We start from the raw sequence: 24,065 nt of genomic DNA, 5'->3' as shown, positions 1-24,065 counted from the left end.
AGAACAACCGTCAACCCAGGCAATGCCAGCCTGTATTATGTGTTTAAACCTAAATACAGATGTCTACATTTATCCTTGGCAGGCAACATTCTGTTTGTCCCTTTCCCCATCTTTTTAGAGTGTTATTACCAGATCAAAGAGTATATATGTTTTTGTGGCTCTACAAGCGTATTACTAAATTATTCCTGAAAGTGGCATAATTTATTCATTCACAGTACCACCAGCAGTGAGGTGGGTTTACACACTTGTTACAAGTTTTTAATACAATCCATTACTGGTCTCATTGGGATTGGGAATTTGGGTCTGGTATGGGGAACTCGCTTTTGATTCTCTCCTAGGGTTCCTCAGGGCCCCTGACGCCCCCATTCTGGGCCGACTCAGGCCTACGGGTTACCCTGTCAGTGCTCCTTCGTAGTTAATATGCACTTCCTGTTTCTGTGGCTCAGCTCAGAGTCAGAATCCTCAGGCCACACTGCCCTAAACTTTGCTGTGCTTTCCACTCGCCCTCTGACTCTGAGCAGGCTCATGTCTTTCCTTTTCCTTCATCGTACAACCCTGAGTATTTGATGCAGTTTATAGAAAATCTCTGAGTCCAGAGGACAATTCATGACCGTAACAGAATTGGTGTGTTGCAAATTAAAAGCAGTTCTCTTTTTAGATCCATTGTGGTTGAAGGCAAACCTTCTAGAGGATATCTGGAAGATTAATTAGCAAGAAATTCATTCTGATTGTTCTAGTTCTGCCTAGGTGGAGACAGGGAGGCAGGAGACAGTGTCAAGAATGTATAATTGAGGGCTTTGAGGAGAGGAACCTGCCTAGTAGATTTCAAATGACAAAAAGGATAAAACTGAAGAAGAGAAAAAATGTCTACTTTTGTGCAATGCATTCTCTTTGCTCCAGGAAGTAGAGAATTGTGACTAGGAAGTAAAATGTATCTTACTTTTTATTTTTTAAGTGGCAATAAAGAAACTTTAGATTCTGACTCATAGCTCAGTATAACTCATACCTCTTATGAGAGAATGGCTGTTGTCCTGCCTAGAAGGACAGAGGCCACAAGAACAGAGGCCACTTGTGATCTCAAAATGTAGGTGTGCCACTTAAAAAGAAAACCAGAAACCATATTGAAATAGCTCAAGTGTAAATCAAGTTTAAACTCAAATTTAAGTTGACTTTAGTGTTGTATTGTGCTTAAAAAAAAATGTGTTAATACTCCAAAGGATAAAGTTGCCTTGATAAGAAGTGATTCCTGGATAGTGAATGACGGTGGCACTAGTGTGCACATCTTGAGTTTTATCAATCCACAGAGCTCTGCTCTTTGTCTGATGAGTGATTCACTATTTGCCAAAGACTTAATATATTTTTATGTGCTACATGATACATGCTTCTAAAGACACAGGTTTGGACGTTTTAGAAAGGAGTAGAACTATGGACATACTCCTTGTAAATTCAGCGACTGCCGCTATCATCAGTTCCCTGGGGACTTTTTTTTCGGTAGTTCTTTTATAAATAGCTGTGTGCCATTATTCTGGTGAAGTAAGGTCCTGATGCATCCGTAGCAAGCTGGTTTTGTTCTCACTGAGTATAACCCATCTGTCATATTTTCCTTCTCAGACCTTTCTTCCTGTCATTAAAGCAAGTGTATCATTTTGGAGCTGATCTAAACCAGTGCCTTTCAAACTGACAGCATATGCGTCTTGTTAAAGCAGATTCTGTTTCTGAGACATGGCCAAGATTCTGCATCTCCCACAAGCTTTAGAATGACGCCTGTGTTCCAGGTCCATGGAGCACACTTTGAGTAACAAGGATCTCAAGGTTTTTACTGTCACTGCTGCCAGGGAGACAGGTGGTGGGAAAAGGCGAGAGGTAAAGCAAACATTAATTGGAGGAGCCTCACATGTTCGTTGATGACGGATTACTTTGGCGGGTGCCCCGTTGAGTTCAGAGAGGCAGCAGTGCACAGTGATTAAGAACCTTGAGCCCTGCAGTCCTTTCTCTGCCACCCAGCAGCAGTTGAGTCACGTGGGCACAGTACTAACCTCTCTAAACCTCAGTTTCTGAATTTGTGACTTTCAGATAATATAAAAACCTACTTGATGAGGTTATTGCAATGATGAAATGATATAATGCATATAAAGTACTTAGTGCTTGCCAAATGTTAGCTATTCGTAGTAATAATGCAGAAAACATTTATTGAACACCAACTGTATGCCTGGCATGTTAAGGTAGGTATGTAAGGATTAAAAGGTCAACTCTTTAATTTCAGTAGGGCTTGTATTGGTTTATTTGGGAGGCCCTGGAGTGGAGATTAGATCTAAAAGATTGTACTCCAAGGCCAGTGCCCTTCCTGCCTAATTATTTCTGTGTGCTCTTTAACTGTTTCTTATGACGTGTAGCTATATTAAAGCAAACATCATTGCAGACAACTTAAATGAGACCCAAGTGCTGAGTCACAGTGGATTCAATATGTTCTAACTTGTAAAACCAAAAGTGAGGTAAGTTTGTTCTTTGGTTTGCATGAGTTATGTCTGAGGATAGACATTAAAGGATAGGTTTTTGTTTTGTTATCAGCTGAATTGTTTTGCTTGATAAACCAGAACTAGGTGATATCAAAGGATAGGCATAATCAATTTCTATTATGGTGGATCGACTTCTGAGCATACACTTGCCTTACACGTTAGCATCTACCTTTTTAAAGAGATTCTGAAAGGACTCTGTCTTTGCATGAATTTACTTATTTTTCTAACACAGACTAAAAAATTTGCACCCTGCTTCTTTTCCAACAAGTACCAGCACAAACGCATGTTTGAGGAGCTGGGCATTCTACTTTTTATCCATCTTTTGTATCTTCCTTTGAAACCCTGTCTTGAAAAGGAAATGAGTTCTGATCCAGAATTCATCTTTTCTTTATCTAATTGTTTCTCTAGTGATTGAGACTTGCGTGCTTTTTCTGAGCTTAAAGTAGTTCTCTTTGCGATACATACTTTTGTAATTAAAAAAAAGAGATATTAGTTTGGCAGAAACTCTCCAATGTGACTGCTGTGTTTGTGAAAACCTAATTGTTTCACTGAACAGAGTCTTTAGATAGTGAAACCAGTGCAATAATAGCAGGCATTAAAATGGAGACAATGACAGATTTCTTTAAGTATTTTGGAGATGTCTTTTGCCCTTGTTTTTAATTACAAGTAGCAATTTGTCTATTTTTGTTATGAGAAATGTAAAAGTGCTTTTTGCCACTGGTTATTCTTCTATAGGATCAAGGAGAATTACCTGCTCTTCCTTTGAATATTGATATATGTTGCTTGATTTTTTACAACTTTGAGTATTATTCCTGTATCTTTGCAGATTTTTTAAAAAACAACTTCCTTGGGATATAATTCGCAAACCATAAAATTCATCCATTTAAAGTGTACAATTCAAAGATTTTTAGTCTATTTATAGAATTGTCTGCAGAGTTTTGCCAATACATTTTTCTTTTCTCTTTCTACTGTATATGCCCAAACCCCTCCATATTTTTTATTCCTTTAATGACTTTTGTTACTACTTATAGTTTTGGGGAAATAGAGGTGCCATAACAATGAATTCTTAGAGGCTCCTAACTTACTAACTTAAGGCACTTCCTGATTACATTGTGGCTTTTCATTAACTTTAAATTAGTGCTGTTTTAATGGTGAATCAATAATCTGTCAGCTATGCCATGTATTATTAAGCCCGGCATATTTCTCATTACTCCTCTACCCTTCCTTCCCTCTAACCATCACCCTCCACACATACCCAGTTTAGCTTGTTTACATGAAATGTTGCATGGTTTCTCAAATGTGACAGAATCAGACTCCTATGGTTCCATTCGGGCATTACTTCACACAGCTCAAACTCATCAGAGATCATCGTTCACTGTAGGCACTTTATAAAGAGAGCAGAGCCAGTTTTCAATTTAGCCACGTATCTTTTTTATTTGTGAAAGAACATCATTGTTTAGCTGGGTAATAACAATATCACCAATGGGAAGTAATGTTACTTATTTAACAAAATCTTATTTTGGGCAGCCCAAGTTTATTGCTATCGAATGCTTTGTAGGGCCAGGCCTCCAGCATTAAGAGTAGGGATGGGTGGAGACTTTGAGTTAAAGTCTAAATACCTTTATATCACTGGCCCTGAACCCTATGACCAGCTACACTGCACCTTTTTTCATTTCCTCAAACCTGCTATGGTTATGGAGCTCAAGTATCATGGTCATGTTTAGAATTTGGCAGAACTTATTAATTGATTGGGTAGAGAGAGTTAGGGAAAGACAATTGCTAAGGGTGAGTTCCAGCATTCGGTTTATGCAGCTGGGTAGATGATGTTTTCATCTCATTCAAGAAGGAAACATAGGAAGAGGAAATGTTTTGGGCTTTGGAAGATGATGAATTCTATTTTGAACATGCTAAGTGTACCCAATGAGGAAGTTCATAGGCAGTTGGGTAGATGTAGATCTGAAGTTTAGGAAGAAGGACAAAGCTGGAAACAGTTACTGAGAGCCCAGTAGACAGCAGTGGCTGGGAATACAGAGATGGCCGCTGCCATTGGGGAGCTCGCAGTGTTTCAGGGGAGACAGAGGTCAGGTGGAAGGGAACGTACTCAGTGGTGATATCGCTGGGAGCCATAGAAACACCAAGGAAAGGAAACATCAGCGTATATTATAACCATTAGAGTCAAGTATTGTGCAACAGAAAGGTTAAGTGAGATAATGGGAGGTATCCTTGGGATTGCACAATATGCAGGTGGTTATAAACTTCGGGGATGCTGGTAGAATGTAGAGATGGAAGCCAGTTGCATTGGGTTGAAGAATGAGGGAGGAATGATGAAATATAAGGAGGAAACACACAACTTTCTTAAGCAATAAGCCTTGAAAAGGGGGCAAGAGAGAGAGCTGGACGGGCTTTGCTGAGGTTGGGGGTCAATAAACGCTAGTCCTTTCAGTTGAATGCTTATTCTGCACCTGTGTTTAGAAACCTTGGGGTAGGGACCAAGAAGGCTGATAGTTGGATTAGCCCAGGATTGAGTTTTCCCAGATGACTACAGTGGAAGGACAATGGGACAAGCGAGGAGAGGTTTTCAAGCAAGAGTGGAGTAGAGTGATGTGGATCATGAGCTGTGAGGCCTGCAAGGGGCTGCGGGAGTGTTAGCATGTCAGACGTGCAGTAATTGCTGCCAATCAAAGATATGCTTAGTTAAAAGCTGCCTTCACTGTTGTTCCACCAGATAGGATGGTGATTTCCTGGTTTTAATAATGAGTGAGTCACAGGGCAGGTCTGTAGCCATTTCATCATAAGCCCTACATTTGAGATGTTTTGCAGGTTTGGTGGGAGTGTATCTGATACCACCAGTCATTTATGTTCATCCATCCCATTGAAGGAAGATACCTCTATTGTTCTGGTTGTATTATTTCCTTTTCTAGATTTACTTCTTTTGTTAAAAATTAAACAGAATCCATTCCAGTTCCTCCTAATAAATAGTTTGGTTAGGCACAAGGCAAGAAGACTAGTTTCCAGATATAAGGTTTGGATGAGGAGGCTTTATAGAGTATTATTGTGTGCATCTGAGTAGGAAGAGAGTAGCTTATGGGGAAGGGAGAAAGCAGGGAGTGTCAAGTTCAGGGTCAGAATTTGAGTTTCAGATCTACCACTTACACAGTATGACCTTGTTCGGATCTCTTAATCATTTTGAACCATTGTTTCTTCAGCTGAAAAGAGGGTTAAAAATAATACTGTTTGCCCTACAAGATTAGAAAAATCAAATAAAATGTACATGTGAAAAATGTTTTGTAATCTGGAAAGCATTATGTGCCTGTTGTTCTCTGTTTTGCTCATACTGTGAGCTGTTCTAGATTTTATTCATTCCTCATTTGGCCGACAAACATTTACTGAGCACCTAGTAGACACTAGGAACTAAGAATCTAGAGATGGCCCCGCCTTTCGGGGAACTGAGAGTCTTCTAGAGGAGACACAAGCCAAGTGGAAAACAATGTTCTCGATGAACTCACCTAGATGCTGTAGAAGCACTGAGGAGAGGAATCTAAACCACCCTGCAAGGTCAGGGGAGGCTTCCTGGAGGAAGTGGCCCCTGAGATGACTCCGAATGAATGATATGAGTTAATCAGGCAAAGAACGAAATTGGAGGAAGTCAAAGCTGAGAGGTCAGAGAGCACGGAGCATGTTTGGTTCAGGCCAGCTGAACAGGGAAACATGATACCTTCAAAAGTTTATGAAGTCACAGCGAGAGAAAAGTGAGAGGTAGAGGGGAACATACGCGTACATGTAATTGAGATGATTGAGAATGTTTTAATGGAAATAGGAAAAACCATGAGAGCAGGAGACGTTGGTAAGGGAGTTGATTAATGGAGTGTTGAGGGGAGGGTTGGAAACAGACACAGGTGAGAGATAAGAGAGGTGAGAGAAGGGACTCTCTTCTGGCGTTTTGCTGGGGAAGGAGGCAGATACACAGGGCAAGGTGAGGAGTAATGAGAAAATTCCTTCCCTAAAGCCCGTCCTTTCATGGTGCAGTAAAATGCATGAGGTCATTTTGTATCCCCAGAGCCTAACATAGTGCTCAGCACGTCGTGGTTGCTCAGTAAATACCTGTTGAGTGATTTACCATCATCCTGAGTCATTTGAGAAACCCCACAATGCAGCACGACTGGAAAGCAAGCTGGCTTGCCAGTTTGGCTGGTCCACACTGCCTCTCTCCAGTTCACTGAAGTTTGGCAGGCTGTCTTTCAGTTTGCCATTTCTTGTTAGCATTGAGACAGTCCAGATTCTTCTGACCCTCAGGGATGTTGCAGAGTCAGGTATCAGTAGAATAGCTCTGTTCCTTAGTAACATTCGTGGGAGTGGCCATTTCTTGCGCAAGGTCCAAACTAGTTCTTTCCCAGTGAGACTGGCAGCCTGTCCACACCTACTGAGCAGAGTTCGGCGGCAGCAGCTGAGACAGAAGTGGTTTATCCTGCTTGTCTGGTCGTCCTTCTTACACAGTTCGGATGTGGTTCAAAGCTTCATTATATAGAAAAAAATCTCCTGAAACGACTTGTGTGAGCATGTAGGATATGAAAGAGTTTTGGTCTCTCCTCTGCTTTTATTGGGTGACCCTGGGCCTCTGTCTTCTCAGTGCATTGAGGGGGGTTGGACCAAATGAATACTGAGATTATCGTGTGTCATAAATGTTACTGACCAGATGTTGAATCCTGGTTTCATTCGTCTAAAGATTGTATCCTTAGTTCTTACCCAGTGTCTACCACCAAATATGTGTGCCATGCAGGTTTATTGAGTTGGATTGCATTAGCGTCTATTTCTTCTCTCTCTCTCTCTTTCTCTCTCTCTCTCTCTCTCTCTCTCTCTCTCTCTCTCACACACACACACACACACACACACATTCACACACGCAGAGTAAAATAGCACCCATTGATGGTGTCATTCACTTTCTTCATTTAATTAATTTATTCTCAACAAATGCTAAAGATATGAGATAGATAGATAGAGTTGACTTCTTTCAGAGACGTCAAAGAGCTTAAAGTTCCTGAAGTGCAGAGCTCAGAAGAATTAGGAGGCTGTGTCCAGCCTTGGAAAAGAAAGTGGTCTGTGGTCACATCGTGATGCTAGTCATAGCGGGGATTGGAGAGTCTGGACACAAGTTCAGAACATGGTCATTCTTGGTTCTCAAGGAGCTCACAGCTCAGTAAGAGAGAAAGAGGCACAAACAGATAACTTCACTTTAACAAAAAATGTTGGATTTGTATGATGGAGACCAAAGGAATGACAAATGCATTGAGCGTAGTACTTTTCACAGTTTGTATGGCATTTAGTAAACATGTCTGTTACCAGGGTTTATTATTGTTTTTTACTTCACTTGGCTAGAGTATCAGTGCTTGATGATGGAGGTGCCCTTCCTATTAATGATACGAATAGTAACAGTAATAATAAATATTACTGACTATGTGCTGAGTTCATACTTTGTGTCAGGTACTGGGTTAAGTTCTTTACATGCAACATTCTACCACCCTACTTGATAAGATTGGCTTCATTTTACAGGTGAGAGAACTGAGGCTCAGAGAGGCCCAGAGTAACCTATGTAAAGCAAGACGTTACTAGTTACAAGACTAATAAGAGGCAGAGCTGGGATTCAGAACTCACGTTCTTAACACAGGTGTATAGTCAGGGTCTGTACGTTGGTTGCAGCTAAACGAAAGGAATGAGTAAGTCCATTCTAGGGCTGAAGATGGGCATCTTATAACAGGGTAAACCCAGTAGATTCAAAGTTCTCACCTATTTTTTAGTTGACCAGTATATTTTTTATGTAGCAAAGAGTTTTGTGTGCTTACTGTGCACTCGTTTGTCCATGAGGATGACCTAGTGCCCTGTCCGCAAAAGTTTACAATATCCCAGAGGCCATGAGGCATGGCCCCAAACTTCTGAGGTACGAGTGCCAGCAAAGACTTAGAAACCAAGTGCTGCAAAGCTTAGTGAAGAGAGTTGTTACCTCTGCCTTTGGGGGATGGGTGGGAGAGAGCCAGGACAGTTTTAGTAAGTGGGAGTGTGGGAGGTCTCATTGGGCAGAGAAGTGGAGGACGGGGCATTTAAAGTGACAGGAGAAGATGCATCGGTGGGGGGAAGACCAGAGCCAAATGTACAACTTAGTGCATAATTATTAGTGAAATACTCGTGTAACCTCTACTCAGGTCAAGAAACAGACCTGGGCCAGTCCCTCCAGAGACCAGGGTCATGTGCCCTGTCACAGTGCCAACCCACTGATCCTCAGTCATCACTGCCCTTGTGTTTCTTCATAGTCTCATTACTTGAGTGTGTATCCCTAGAAACAAGAGTTTAAGCGCCTCTTTTATCATTTTCTTATTGCATATGTATCTTTAGCCACTTTTAATCTACAGGTTCCCTTGTAACCTTATCTTTTCCTTATAATTCTTCTGTTGAAGAACCCAGGTCATTTTTTCCCCTTCACAATTGTTCTGTTGCACCTAGGCCGTTTGACCTATAGAGTTGCCCATGGTCTGGGTTTGGCTGATGGCATCCTCTGCAGCCTCATGGTTCCATTCAATGAGTCCCTCCATCCTCTGTATTTCCTGTGAATTGGCAGTTGGGTCCAGAGGCCTGATCAGACTCAGGCCCGATCCCTAGGACCAGTTTGATCGACAGTAGTGAGTGAGTAGAGCTTGAGTAGGAGGTTGGACTATAAAGGCATTTTGAGGCCAGATTAGAAAATGTCTTGAATGCTAGTGAGCCTGGGTTATGATCTAGTCGTGTGTGTGCGTGTGTGTGTGTGTGTGTGTGTGTGTGTGTGTGTGTGGCAGTGGGCACAGGAAGCTTGAGGGGGCCAGCTTTGTAGGTTTTTGAGCCAAAAAACAGCATTTCACAGGTACCCTTCCCAGCCACTTACATACATAGGAGTGACTCGATTAATCATGATGTTAAAAGACTGAACTAATGAGTGTGAAATCTTGAAATAATATGCAGATGGTTGGTTGTCACTTTTTATAGTACTATGATATATTTTAAGGTTGCTAAGAATTCCCTATAGATGCTTTGTAAGTGAAACTGTGTAATAGTGACTGGTAAGTTCATAGTATAAATACTTTTTTGAGTAGCATAAATATTCCAAGAATAAATCTATGGGGAAACATATGAGTCTTAAATCAAGAAGTGTAAAGGGAACCAATCTAAGTAAAAGGAAGAAATCAAAGAAGGTTGTCTGTTGAAAGAGAGGGAGATTTGTACTTATTTTGCTGAAGGAAATTTGAAAACTACTGTTTTTCCGAATGGCTTATTGAAAATGGCTACCACTGGTAGAATTTAAATAGGACAATGGTCTCACAAGTACTATTTCTTAGCGTCTTGAGGAACTTCTTGGCTTCATTACTCACCTTGTTTTGTTTTTAAAAAGTAAGGCCAGTTTACAATAATTGCAGTTGTGGTGTACATGGGACTGACTTTGGGCCAGGTATTTTTAGCATTTTATATATTAACTATCTTCACAACAACCAAATAAAGTGGGCATTATTACTCTCCCCATTTTATAGATCGGGAAATTGAGGCATAGAGAGGTTAAGTTGATTGTCTAGTTTTACACAGCTAGTAAGTGATAGAATGGAGATAAAAACTCAGTGGTAGACTGGAGATACAAACTCTGCCTCTAGCTCAAATCCAGGTGGTAGCGGGGGCCAGTGGCTTAGGTGTTTCTCTAATAGGGAAGCTATGTATCTGTTTGCAGTCTGAAATATCTGTTCCCCTTCATTTCGCTAGGACTTGGGTCTGAGCCCTGGCCCCACAATGTAGCCAAATGACACAGCACTGGACCCCTCTCTTCTCTTTGAGCCTCAGTTTGCTCACCTCACCTGTGGACGTGACAGTAATACCTCCTTCATAGGGTGTTCTGAAGGTCAAATGACGTCAAGTATAGTAGAATATGTTAAAGAAATAAAATGCTATGTGTTGGTTATAATTTTAATAATATTATTCTCTGTATTTCTGTATTTTGAAGAATTTGTAACGTGAGCTGCATTATATTTTAAATGCTTGGATTCTTAGAATAAGGAAAGGGACTTCCTAACTTGAAGAGTTAGATTACCAGGGGCTAAGGAGGGGACATTTCCAAATGAATATATTAAGGCTTTCTTGTTTTAAAAGTTTAATTGAAGCAATTTTCATAGCCCTTCCAGGAAGGCCAAAGCAGATATAATTTCAGTGTTGATGACTGTTTTTCCTTTACCTGAGCATCGCTACCATTAGTAGTGGGAAGGCCAACTTTGTAGACAGCAGCCATGGAGCATTAAGGCCCTACTTGGAAAGTTAATTTGGTGGTCTCAAAAGTGGCCATGTTTACTTTCAGTTCCAGTATGGGCCCATTTACTTTTATCTTTTTACTGGATGTTAAATTAATTCCCAAGCATAGCCAAGTTTGTGTATGCTGACTGTTGACGGTAAGGAGAATCCAATTTGAATTTAGTTTGGGAAAAGCAACGTATATTCATTTATTCAGTTCCTTATTTATTGAGCTTCAGGATATTGTTTCACTGTCTATGGCCTTTCTTTGTTTCTGATGAGAGCTTAACAGTCATTAGTATGGTTCTCCTTTCTTCCCCTTTGTTCTTCAGATTGGCTCATTCCTATTTATCTGTCTTCAGGTTCACTGGCTGTTTCTGTCATTGCCATTTTGATGTTAAAACCATCCAGTGATTTTTTTCTGTTGAGATTTTCCGTTTGTTTATTCATCAACAGCGTATTTTCCTATACACCCTAGAACATATGATAATAGTTGCTTTAAAATACTTGTCAGATAATTTCAACATCTCAGGATGGGTCTCCATTGATAGCCATTTCTCTTTGGAAAGCATCACATTTTTCTGTTTCTTCTGTGTCTAATAATTTTAGGTTACATTGATATATCGTAGAGAGTCTGGATTCATTTATGTTCCTTTCAGGAGTTTTTTTGTTTTGTTTTTGTGGATTTTTTAATTTTATTTTTAATTTAAGCAGGCAGTTAACTTGGCTGGACTCATACTATAAACTCTATATTTCCTATGGTAAGCAGCAGCAGAAATCTCTGTTGAAGTCATTTTAGTACTATCTGAGTTTCCTTAGAGTATACCCCATTAATGCATGATTCAAGGGTCAGCCTATGCAGAATTTGGCACTCCCCCTGTGTGGTTTCCTCCTTTCCAGGATTCCCATTTTACTTTTCAGTGGCTGTGATTGCCATGAAACCTTTTCTGTGGTTCTTCAAACCAGTAAGATTATGGATTTTCTCTGAGTTTTAGTCACCCAACTAGGCACGGACTGGGTCTGCACTTAGACAAAAATGGTGGCATTTCTTTCTTTCAAATATTGATTCCCTTCCACTTTTTGCTTGTTTTTGGTTGTTCTTCAGGCAGTTACTTTTTATATTTTATCCAGAATTTATAGTCGTGATCTGTGAGATGGCTGATCTAATAGGAGCTAAACTTCCATTACTAAAAGCCAGAAGTTGTGATCCTAGATATTTTTATGTAAAGTTTCTCATTTTGTGGTTACCACAATTTCATGCTGTTTCTTCCTGGGGCTGCTTGGTGTAATTCTTCTAGCTCTTAAACAGAGTATAACTCTTTGAGGACCTACGTTTTCTTATAGGAATCTCCCTTCCAGACTCCCGTAGTTCTGGGATCATGTCTCCTTACAGTCACCTGGGGACAGAAATGTAATCCCAGACCCTTTATCCAAGATCAAAACCATTCGGGCCTCTTCAGCTTCAGTTGCAGTGTATCCATCTGACCTTAATTTGTTTCTTCATTTTTGGAAACCGGAAGCTTTCCTTCATTATAGTTTTTTTTTTTTTTTTAATTATTATTTTGTGGGGAGAGGGTCTTTACTATGCATGTGGCATCAGAGGGTTGTGATTCTTAGCTGGATTTCACAAAGATATACAGCATTGGGTGATTCCTTTTGTTTTTAATGCTAGGGAAGAATATAGTCTAACATATTTATACTTTTCAACTTTGGAATTTTGGTTCAGTTTTGGGGATTCAGTGGAACATAACCTTCACTGTTTGTTGCTGTTGTCTCTGTCTTTATCCTTCTCTAAGTATTTTCTAAAAATGATTACAATTTATTCAGCAGTTCTGTGTTTGTAATGCAAAAGAGGCACCTATATTAGCTTAATCCATTTTGTTTCCAGGCATTTGTAGCAGTGTTTTCCATGGTGGGCAGCATCAGACCATCCCCCAAATACAGCTCTGGCTGCTACTTCCTGTATATGGGAGGGGACTGAGTTCTGGTATAGACATATGGACTTTGGACAGACGTCTTGTAGCTTTTAGAATAACTGAAAGCATAGGAGGAACTGACATTTCAGTATCTACTATAGCCCAAGCTCTATGCCACTCATTTTATATCATTTAATTCTTATAATTCCTTATTTTAATAGTATTACCTCCACTTTACACATTAGGAAGCTGAGACTTAAGAGCCATAAATAACTTATTTCAGCATCAGGAGAGTCAGAATTCAAGGCAGAATACAAACCTTCCATGGTAGTCTGCTGTCTCCACAAACATTTTTTGTAATAATATTCATGGGTAAAAAATATTGAGACTTTGCTATGTTTACCTGCAGTCGTGACAAAATTTGAGAGCCCATTAGCACTGGAGAATGTTGGAAGAGTTTACACATGGGTTTGCCGGTTTCATTCTTCTCATAGGTGGAATTCATGGATTATCACTGAAAACGCTCTCTATGCTGCCTAAACTCACACTAATGGACGTTATTTGCTCATTCCTTTGAAGGGAAGTGAAAAAAGGAATCAGAACTTAAACAGCTGGAGAGAATTTTAATGATAAACAGAGTCTATATGAGGGAACTAGCTTCTTCTAACTAAATGGGACTGCCATCATAAGATTCAAAGATCAGTTTAAGAAAATAAAATAAAACAACAGAAGAAGCAACAATAGTAGAAATGATTATATTAAAACCCTTGAATTAATATCTATAACTTTGTGATCAACATGTATGTTTATCAAAAGCAACATTGTGCTCAATAAAAAAGATCTTGAATTTTCAGAGCCAGTGAAAGAACTATTTTCTTTTTAAAAAAATTTTTTTAAACATTTATTTATTTGAAGTGTGTTTTTCCAGGCCCTATCAGCTCTAGGTCAAGTCGTTGTTTTCAATCTAGTTGTGGACAGTGCAGCTCATAGTGGCCCATGCTAGAATCGAACTGGCAACCTTGGTGCTATGAGCATCATGCTCTAACCAACTGAGCTAACCGGTCGCCCCAAGAACTATTTTCTTAAAGTCATTTTAATAGAGATTAACTCTATCCTGGAAAAAATATTTGTTTTGTTCATATATTGTTCACCCATTGAATCATTGGTAGTCTAAGTTTCCCTTAGTGAGAATATTTATATCAGTTTACTTAGCATACTTTGTCAACCAGAATAAAGTGTGTTCTTATCAATTCATGTGCAGTTACCTTCTTCTAAAGACTGATCACAGTGCATGCATATTCTTTTCTTGGCACTAAAAAAGGGTGTAGGGTGTATTCATTGAACAGAAGGATCTTATTTTTAGAAGTCTGACCATAGTTCTCAGCAATATTAATTACCTTTTTAAAAAAATTACCTTTCTTTTTATAAAGAAGAATTTTCCCTTTGAGATTCTTAATGATGTAAGTCAATCCAGTGGTTGTACAAGTCTCTCACTCATCCCACCTAATAAACTTATTAACAAACTTTGGAATCAAGAGGGTCCCTCCCATGTTTTCTCTCAAAGATAAACATTTATGTGTGCATCGTGATCCGTAGAGGCAGGAACAAATCTTACTCAGGTGTTGGTTCAGAATCTTCACCTAAAGACCTGTGGCATTTGGGCTAGGTCTTTTACATCCTGGTTGGAGGCGCTTAGATTGTGTTGCTTTTTCTCTGACATTGAGTGATGCTAAAAGAGGAGTTTCTCTTATGATAATGTATCTGTTGTAAACTAATAAATACAGATAACTGCTTATTAATTTCAATTTTTAAATGAGGTACCTGAGCACTAAAGTGATTTTGTCCAGTTAGTCAAGGCAAAAAATAGGGCTCCCATTAGGTTGCTGTGTGACTTTGAGCAAGTCACTTACTGTCTGTGTCCTCAGTTTCCTTGTCTATAAAAATGGGATAAGAATAGTACCCTCTTGATAGGGCTGTTGTGAGGGCGGATTGAGTTAGTGCATGCACAATGCTTGAATCACTGTCTGGCACGCTATGTGAGTTTACTTTTTATCATTGCTATTAACTTCAGCGCAAAATGGATTTCTGCAGGAGGCAGGATGGTTCAGTGGTTTCTGCTGGTTCTAGCACTATCCTAGCCCAAGTTTCCTGGATAATAGAGCCTGAGCTAAAGTAGTCTTTCCTGGGAGCAGCAAGTGTGAGGGAAGAAGAGAAGAGAGGGACACATGCAAGGTGGTGCATTACCTGGCTGTCCGTAGCTTTCCCAAAAGCAGCCAGTTGTTTGGTCACTTAGGATACCTTTCAGATGGGTGGAATGGTACCAGTATGCTCAGGAGAGGAGAGAGGCATACATTTGCCAGCTTCTTAACACCGCTATTCTCACAAGTTGTGTGACTTGGTTCTCCATGCTCCTCACTCCCCACGCCCCCACTGAACTCCTGAGGAAGCCAGGTTCCAGGCCCTGGTTGGCACTTCCTCTGAATTCAGAGCCTCAGGATGAGCCGCTCAGAGCCTCTGTGGGTCTGGCCAGAGGTGTGTGGAGCCTGGGTGCTAGAGCCATGGTAGCTCCTGCTGGGCTGTGTTATAGAGGCTGTCCAATCCCTGCCTTCAGCCAGGAAAAAGCCAAGATGGCGGATGGTATTAGGAGAAGAAGTGAGAGTGGCAGTGACAGGGATCTCCATTGAACCAGTAGTAGAGGCCAGGGAGGCAGGCAGACTGGAGCCATCTGGGGTGGCCAGCTCACTGGGACCAGCCCCACTACGCACAACTGTGCAGCCTCAGGAAGCTGCTGTGACTCAATGTCCTTGATTCTAAGTGAGATTGTCATGAGGATTAAAAGTGATATATGTAATGTGCGTTTAGTGACTGGCCCAGAGTAGGCACTCAGTAAGTAGCAGATAGTATTTTCCTATCCTCCCATGTTTGCAATAGACATCAATTTCCCTTAACACTTGGATTTGCCTCTGGAAATAAAACATCTGCTTAAATTCAGACTTACGACTGAGATGAACTAGAAGAAGCTGGTTACTATTGCAAAGAGGGTAATATTTAACTCTGGGACATGTCAAAGGAAATGACTAAGAAAGCTCATGGTAGAGAACAGTGGCCAACCAAGGAGGTCAAAGGATTTAGGGAAAATCATGAGAACTGAGAAATGATTTCATGCTAAAAGTTGCTTTATGTAATTGTAGATTTTTGTTTTTAGCGAGGGAAAAGAGAGAACATGGTTTCCAACTCCTGTTCTGTGGACACAGGGAGTCCAGATTATTTAGCACCATCATCTCCAGTCTTGACAACTCCGGGAGAAAAGCAGTATCAGTGTTATGCCAAAGGGAGGCTTTGATATGAAACCAGGAAAGAAGGATAAGTAAGTAGGAGTTTGCTGGGCTCAGGGGGCTTCAAAATCAGATTAGATGTGAAGCTCAGAGGGAGGATTGTGTTTGGAAATCAAACTTCTAACTCTTGGAACCATGTAAGTAATAGCAAGTCTATGCTGTTACCATTTTATAGAGCAGAGGCTGAATCCCTGGAGGCTATTAGTTGCCCAGGTTACTCTGATAATAAGGATAGAAGAACCTGGGTCATCTGACCTTTCCCCTACACCACTGCCATTTTATTATCTGTCCAAGGCTCATAGTAAGCCCTCCATTGATATTTGTGGAACTGATGTTCTACTTAAAAAATTCTAAGATCCAAGTAAACATCGAGTCATTTTTTCAATGTGTTAGTTTCTCAGAATATACAGAGGGTGTCAAAAAAATGTATACACATTTTAAGAAAGGAAAACTGTTGAAATTGTAATAATATATACTGATAACAAAAGATGGATACAAGTCAAGTCTGACTTCTGCAATTACAAGAGGTGCTCAAAGTGGTTACCATCAGTGTCCAGACACTTCTGATTACTGCAAACTACTGCTTGAGCAACGTTGACCAAAGTGTCCACTTACATATATTTATTTGGCACCCCTGGTATAATCTGGAATGTAAAATATGATGTCTTTACTTTATTCAAAGTCAGCTAAACTCAAAAAATATTTGTCCAAAGCTTACTGTGTCACTAGAGACAGAGTGTAGAACTTGAATCCACATTTATGATTTCTGTATTTCAGGGAGCATCAAATCAGTTCTGTACAAATCATTGCTGTATAGTGTGTTTTGGGAAGTTATGTAGTATGGATCCACCAGTTAATTTCATCATAATGAAAAATGGGAAAACCGGAAATCCCCAGACTGTTTGGTTTTAAATGATCTAATTATAATTCATTTCACATTCATACATTAAGATATGATTTTTGATTTAGAAATCCATTGCCTTTATTTCTCTCGGTAAGCACAAATAACATATTGAAAACATATAGAGGAATTTTACATGTTATTTTAGAAAGGGAAGCAAGAAGTAAATCACAGTTATATTCCCAGAGTGAATGTTGAATTTTTTTGTTATTGTTGTTCGTTTTCTATTGTTGACTCTTAAGAGTATGTAAAGTGAGGAGTAAAAGTCTCCTGGTGTCCATCCTTCCTGCCACCCCCAGTTCCACTTCTGGCTGGTTAAATAGCTGGACTTTTAAGTCAGATCAACTGGGATCTGGTCCACCTCCATCACTTCCCAGCTGAGAAGCAAGTTGCCCACCCTCTCTAAGCTTCTCATCGTAAAAATGGAGGTAACAATGGGACCCAACTCCTAAGGTGGTTGTGAGGATTCAATGAGATCATGCAATTAATCTTTTTGAGTAGTGCCTGGTATATAATACATACTCAAGCAATATTAGCTAATGCTAATATTTATTTTAATATTAATCATTATAGTTGATAATATTATTATTGTATTTTGGCTAAGGCAATATTTATGTATGTTCTAGCTGGAAAGGAAAATGTCTGCTCCCTTTGATGGTCTACTTCGCAGTCATTTTGAAAATTAAAATCAGAAGAAAACTCTAGATTTCTCTGATTTCACCACTGAATAACTGGAGGTAATTAAATGTTCCCTACAAAGATTTTTAATTCTAGTATTCAACACCAGAAAAAAGAAAAAAAAACCCTATTTACTTCCTGAATACAGATGCTAACAGAAATAAAACACAGCTGCTGTTATCGCTCCATGGGCACCATCTCTACTTGGTACCAAAAGAGATAATGATCTTGCAGTATAATTTTATAAGGAGGTAGCAAAATCAATTACATTATCTCAAGTGTAAACACTGAAGCCTTTATGCTGTTGCTGGTTAAGATAGGCTGTAACTGTGGCAGCTGCTCACCCACCATTATAGATTATCTTAAATGAAAGAAAACATGGGCCAATTAATGAAGATTTGACAACATAGGAGTATGGATGGCCTCACAGCCTGATAGTCAAACCAGCAGTACAGTCATTAGCTGAGCAGTCAGCACAGAGTGACCAGGGACACAGTGAAGGCAGAGAAGGACAAATAATTTGGTTCATTTTCCATTATTAAATGGTAAAGTCTTCACAAAAGCATGAACAAATCTGGAAACTCATTTGGTCCTCTGAAATTCCATGTGATCTTATAAAATATTATGAACTATAGAAATAAAAGGCTAAGAAGAAATTTAGGTGGCTATAGGGATATATTGTTTCTATAAGTATAATTATGACTGTGGGGGCTATTAGGATTTTTTCCAAGGTATGGTGATTTGCTAAAGTAGAGAACATCTTTTATTGTTACGGAATTTAAACTTCATATAAAAGGTTAATTTATAAATATTCAAGCCCATAACATAAAATCAGTAATTATGAATCTCTATGATCAAGTTCATGAGATTTCAGAGCCAGACAAATCTGCTTTGTAAACTCAACACTGACAAAAGTCAAGTGACCTTGGACAAGTTACTTAACTAAATCTTTCAGAATAATTGTAAATACCAGGTGGGATCACTGTGAGTATTAAATAAAATGTGCTAAAATTGTGCTTAACACGTAGTAAACACTTGAGGATAAATAAGAGCATTTCTTTGTTTCTTTTCTCACTCTTTAAGTTTTTCACATGTTTATGTTTTTCTCTCTGTCTGAAATGAAGTATTTATTTTAGCTTGATCCAGTGACTCTGTACTGTTTATTCCAATCACTTAGAGTGTATAGATTACTCTGGTCTCTGTATATCTTAAGTTTAACATTCATTTTTAACATTAACACTCTGTCCAGAGGGAAAGTCATTTGGAGTAGCACTTGTTTTCCTTTGCTATGCTAAGAGAGCTGTCGGAGTTAACCATAAAACTGTCTATTCAATACAAGATACCAAAAGACTACATATTCACAAGTAGCAATGATATGATGCAACTTATTTCTTGTTTTTCCTTGTCTCTCTTCCTCTAAAAGTTTCCCATTATCTTGTATTTTAAATAAAGCAAAACCTGGCTCATGGTTGGCATCTAATGAGTGTTTGTTGAACTGAGAGGGAAGGAAATATTTTAATTGTGACCAGAGGCAATGGCTCCTCAATGGAGCCGAACAGACTTTGATTAAATTATCCAGATTAGAGAACATTCTGCCACCTGCATCTCATGTTCATATGAAAGAAAACTACTTGGGGTAATTTTTTGGGGATAGGAGAAGGGTTACATTAATTACATTGTAAGGGGAGGCTGAACAATTTACAGTGTCTTTTATCTATAGTTAGAGTTTTAGTGTTACAGGGACCCTAGAGATGAAATGGCTCAACCTTCTTAATTTATAGAGGACGAAACCAAGACCCTGAGAGTTTAAATGGCTTTATCCTGTAGTGCTGAGCTCCAAGAGGAATTCACTGCCTGTTTTTTCCATTTGAGCCAGCTCCTTGCCCCAGAGCACTTGTTTTACTAATAGTGCCGTCTATTCCAGGGGCACTTATGTATATCTACAAAAACATGCAGTAAGATGTAGACCCAAGATTGAGAACATCAGCTTTTGGGTCAGAAACATCCAGTTTCAAATTCCTTCTCTATCACTGACTAGCTATGTGACCTTGGTCAGATTGTCCAAAGTATTTGTTAAGTTAACCTAGATCTCTCCATGCCTCCGTTTCCTTATCTATAAAAAAGGGATGACAAACTCTTGCCATCTTCAAAGTAGAAATGACAAACCTCCATAGATGTATTATTGATTGTAAATGTAATAATGTATGCAAAGGAGTATCGCTAAGCCACGAGTAAACTAAACAATCAATACCTGTTGATTATTATTACAATATAAATTAGACGTGGGAGAGAAAGTTGAAGGGAAGTGATGTAGGTAGGCAAGGAGAGTCCTATATTCTGCTTATAGTAGGCCACAGATTTGTCTCCAAGCTTCCTTTTAGCCCATACGGAGAAACATGACTGATTGCATAGCTCACAGAGCACGTAGTTATTCATGTATATTAGTTATTCATATATATCTGGCCAAACCAGAACCACCCTCTTCTACCCCCATCTTTGAATGTCCACACCAGACCTCTTTATATGAGACACAGCAGTGAAGGTTTTCCAGGCTTGTTGAGTTACAATAAGGGCTACTCAAGTTTGCCCTCAACTGGCTCATAGCATTTCCCACAGAGCCCCCGCCGTCCCAGCTGTTTGATAGCACCTGCAGGAGAAAACCCGGCTAAGTGTCTTCCACTCAGCACATGCCGTTCTCAGGAAGGCCAAGACCTTGGAGGGAGCCAGGGGTGAACTGGGCGTTATGTAGCTTGTTTCCCTCACCCACATCAGGCGATCCTTAATCACAAGGACCAGCTTTATTATCTTTACATATTCACTCATTGCATCCCACAGTGAGTGAATAGTGGATGCCTGGGAAATGTTTGTGATTTGCAGTAATACATGAACATGTGTGGAGGAGTTACTAGTGTGAAAGCCCTCCTGTTTTAGGGCCTGGTTGTAATGGAGAGGTTATTTTAGGCCATACGGATTTTTCATCTAACTCTGATGACAGTGCTCAGGGCTTAAATCTCAGTATTTTAAACGAAAAATAAAATCTATATGAAGTCTTCTTCCCTGGGTACTGATGTGCAACGACTTGTGTTATTAAATATCAGAATGAAATAGAGCCAGTTTTCTTTAAAAAGGAGAGAAGTATAATTTTAGCACCTCTGGTATCTTTCAGAATAGTAATCAATTACCTTTGAAGACACGTATTATTAATATATCATTATAACGCCTGTAAAGTCATGGCCAAAAGCTGAGCTTGAAAAGATAGTGTACACCTTGTTTGCAATGTCACTTACAGAGGAAATGTAGAAAGGTTATGCTGTCATAAAAATATTTTTAAATCTGCATGTTGAAATTATTGTAAAATGACCTAAATCTTCTTTAGAAAATATTTAAAGTTGCTTATTTTATATATTTTTCCTTCCCACATATTTATTAGAGTTAAGAATCAATTCCTTTCTCTGAGTAACCATTCCCAAACCAATCTCCCTTGAGTCTCTCCTCACTTATCCAAGTTAATAAAATTGGATGAGAGCTATGTTAACGTTTATTCAATGTGGGGTTTCTTTGTCTTGTTTGTTTATGATTACGTATCTCACTCCAATTTCATTGACAATCTAGGAATCCTTTAAATGTTAAACAGTGAAATAAACGGAGAGGTTGTTTGAGGTAACTGGGGCTCGCATAGAGCTAGTTGACTTGTTTCCATCTGCTGTATTTAAGCCTGGATTCACATTGTAGAACAGGGTTTTATTTGACCAAAATAATAAGCCCTCGTAACCCATGTCTTCTTTCCCAGCCCCTTTGCTTTTACACTGTCCGAAGCCAACATGTCACTGAAAAGTGAGCTAAGTGCAAATACCTCTGCGCTTCAGAAAATCGCTGCCGACATGAGTAATTTGATAGAAAACCTGGACACGCGGGAGCTCCACTTTGAGGGAGAGGAGTTGGATTGTGATGTGTCTCCCAGCGATCCCAAGACAGAGGAAGGTAAAACTGATGGTCTGAGCGTGGAGGAGAGAGTTTATCGGGGTTGCTTGGCAGAGCTCAGATGTGACATAACTAGCAAATGATTGATTTTCCTTGCTGATGTCATAACATTGGGCTGAGACTGTTTCATTAACTGTTTTCTTGTTGCACGTTATGATTCGTAAAAAAGATGCCTGGAAAAGGCAAGTTATGCTGATGTCATGTATTCTTGTAGTATCATTGTATTTGTACAATAACTTTATTTACTTATTTATTTTTTAGTGTCTATCCCTTTCTCTACTATCTATAAGACTCAAGGATTTAAGGAGCCTAATATACAGACGTACCTCTCTGGCTACCCGATAAAAGTCCAAGTTCTGGAAGTGGAGCGCTTTACGTCTACAACGAGGGTCAGCACGTTTATGGACTCACCTTGTATTAGTTAATATATTAACACACTGTATTAACACACTGACTTCCGTCTCCTTCCTCCTAGCTATGCCTATGTTTTTAGCTTCTTGTTTGTTTTCTCGTTTATCACTTCCAAGTCCTCATGGCCTCTCTAAGTTTTATGTCTTTTCCACTTTGTCTTTATTCTCATATGCCTCTTTTCCCATTCTGGAAAATGCTTTTTTTTTTTTTAATAGCTTTTTTTTTTTTTTTTTTTAAAGCAAGTTTAATAAATTGCAAAGTGCCTTTCCTAGTCGTCTTCTCTCCCCAGTTTTCTGTTCAATATGAACTCCATTCCACCTAGAATGCCAGATATAAGCCAAGGAAAAGTTTAGCTTTCCTAAGGCTTGTTTAATCAGAATATAATGATGCCTCTTGGTTCTTGAAAGAAGAAAAGCCAGGATGCTGGATTAGCCAGTGCCATTACCCAAAAGCACTGCTGAGAGAGCTCTGCTGGCACACTCCGCCTCTCTGATTTGTTCCTAGTACCTGTCCTTTAGGCCCCATCCACGTGTTTTCCCTTTGAGTGCTGAAATGGCCTTGGGAGTAAACCATCTTCATCAAGCAAAGCCGCACTCTTTGAAATAGGTTGGACTAGGAGAAGCGTTGGTCTGTTATTGCCTGGATTTTGCAGTTGGCAAGTCTGATGGATAGGGAATGTTGCTGCAGGGTGGTGGCCTTTGTCCCTTCAGAATAAGCGCTGGCCGCCAGAGTAAGTCCGTATTGTTTCCAGTCTCAGGGAAAGTATAGTGTACCCTTTCTGTCAGGGCAGCTTTTGCCTTCCCTTCCTCCTTGTCTTCAGGAGGGTGGCACGAGCTGCCTGGGTCCTGATGGCTTTGCCTCATGCTCTCTCTCCCAACCCACCTGTGCATATCCTGACTCCTACTTTACTCTCATGTTGGTATCCAACCTTTCCTTTAGGCCCTTCCTATGAGTTGGGCCCATATCCCTCTGGTACACCACTGAGCACCAATACCCAGAAATGTCTCTGAGATGTCCTTTGCCTTCTTATTTTGCCTACCAGCTTTTAGACTGAGAGGCGGTAACCTGTGGGGGTTTAATGCACAGACACTAGAGCAAGACTGCATAGTTTGATTCCTGTCTTTGCTTTGTGATCTCCCTCAAGTTCCTTAACCTCTCTGTTTTCCATTTCCTAATCTGAATTATGGGTATAATAGTACCTACCTTATAGATTTGTTATGAGGATTTGATAATAATAATAATACATAGTACTATATTTATAACAAGTACATTATATATTTTATTATACAAGTATACACTGTATTATTATTTTTAGTTATCTCCTAAAGTTGTTCATGAATGTAAACATTCAAGCAATCAAACCACGGACTTCTCTTTGCATATACTCTTCTGGTAGTCAAGTGAGTTTGATTTAGTTCTGTTTTAAATCGTAGTCTGTGTGAGAAAGCTAAGGATCATCCTTATTCTACATAGTGTTTCCTTTACCAAGAAATATGAGCTAAATTCATGCAGTTTGAATGTGATTCCAGGTGCATAAAACTGACCCTTTTCCTGATGACTGAATACATTCCATGTGCCAGCTCACGGCGAGGCACTTCTCTGTTCACTCTCCTGACAACCCAAGGAGACAGATGTTACCACCTGCCCTCCCAGGCTGGAGATCTTCCACCTCCTCCTGAAGCCCCTACACGTCCCCGGCTCCACCCGGCTCTTGTCCTCTGGTAGGGCTCAGATGCTGGAGGCCAGATGGGAGATTAGGGTCACCCAGGCCGTCTGCATCCCTTGACCAGAGGTACCCCTCTCCCCACCAAAGCAGCCCTTTTCCCATGGCTGTCTCTTTTCCCTTCCAGCTCCTGGTCCTGCCACTTGTCCCTCAGTACTAGGGATGCCTGCACAGGTCCCAGGTGACTGTCCTCTCTTTGTGGTTTTCTTACCCCCATCACACCTTCTTAGGCAGTCCGTTTATTAAAACGCCTCAAATTATTCCAGATCCCAAGAATTCCAATTCTTCTGTCTGACAGAAGTGACACTTGGCCAG

The 24,065-nt window shown here is 39.8% G+C and overlaps 1 protein-coding gene across 8 annotated transcripts in view; it reads left to right on the top strand.

Annotated features, from left to right (window-relative positions):
* Positions 1–24,065, top strand: part of PLD1 (phospholipase D1) — a 180,299-nt gene that overhangs the window by 44,978 nt on the left and 111,256 nt on the right. For all 8 annotated transcript variants that reach the window (XM_019735181.2, XM_074327913.1, XM_074327908.1 and 5 more), the window contains exons 2-3: positions 21,426–21,616; positions 21,878–22,005. In XM_019735181.2, the coding sequence (XP_019590740.2) occupies positions 21,457–21,616; positions 21,878–22,005 (288 nt within the window). In that variant the 5' untranslated portion in view covers positions 21,426–21,456. The remainder of the gene's footprint in view (positions 1–21,425; positions 21,617–21,877; positions 22,006–24,065) is intronic.

Source organism: Rhinolophus sinicus, linkage group LG01, assembly GCF_036562045.2.
Source record: "Rhinolophus sinicus isolate RSC01 linkage group LG01, ASM3656204v1, whole genome shotgun sequence".
Taxonomy (NCBI): domain Eukaryota; kingdom Metazoa; phylum Chordata; class Mammalia; order Chiroptera; family Rhinolophidae; genus Rhinolophus; species Rhinolophus sinicus.
This window is presented reverse-complemented; position numbering and strand designations above follow the sequence as displayed.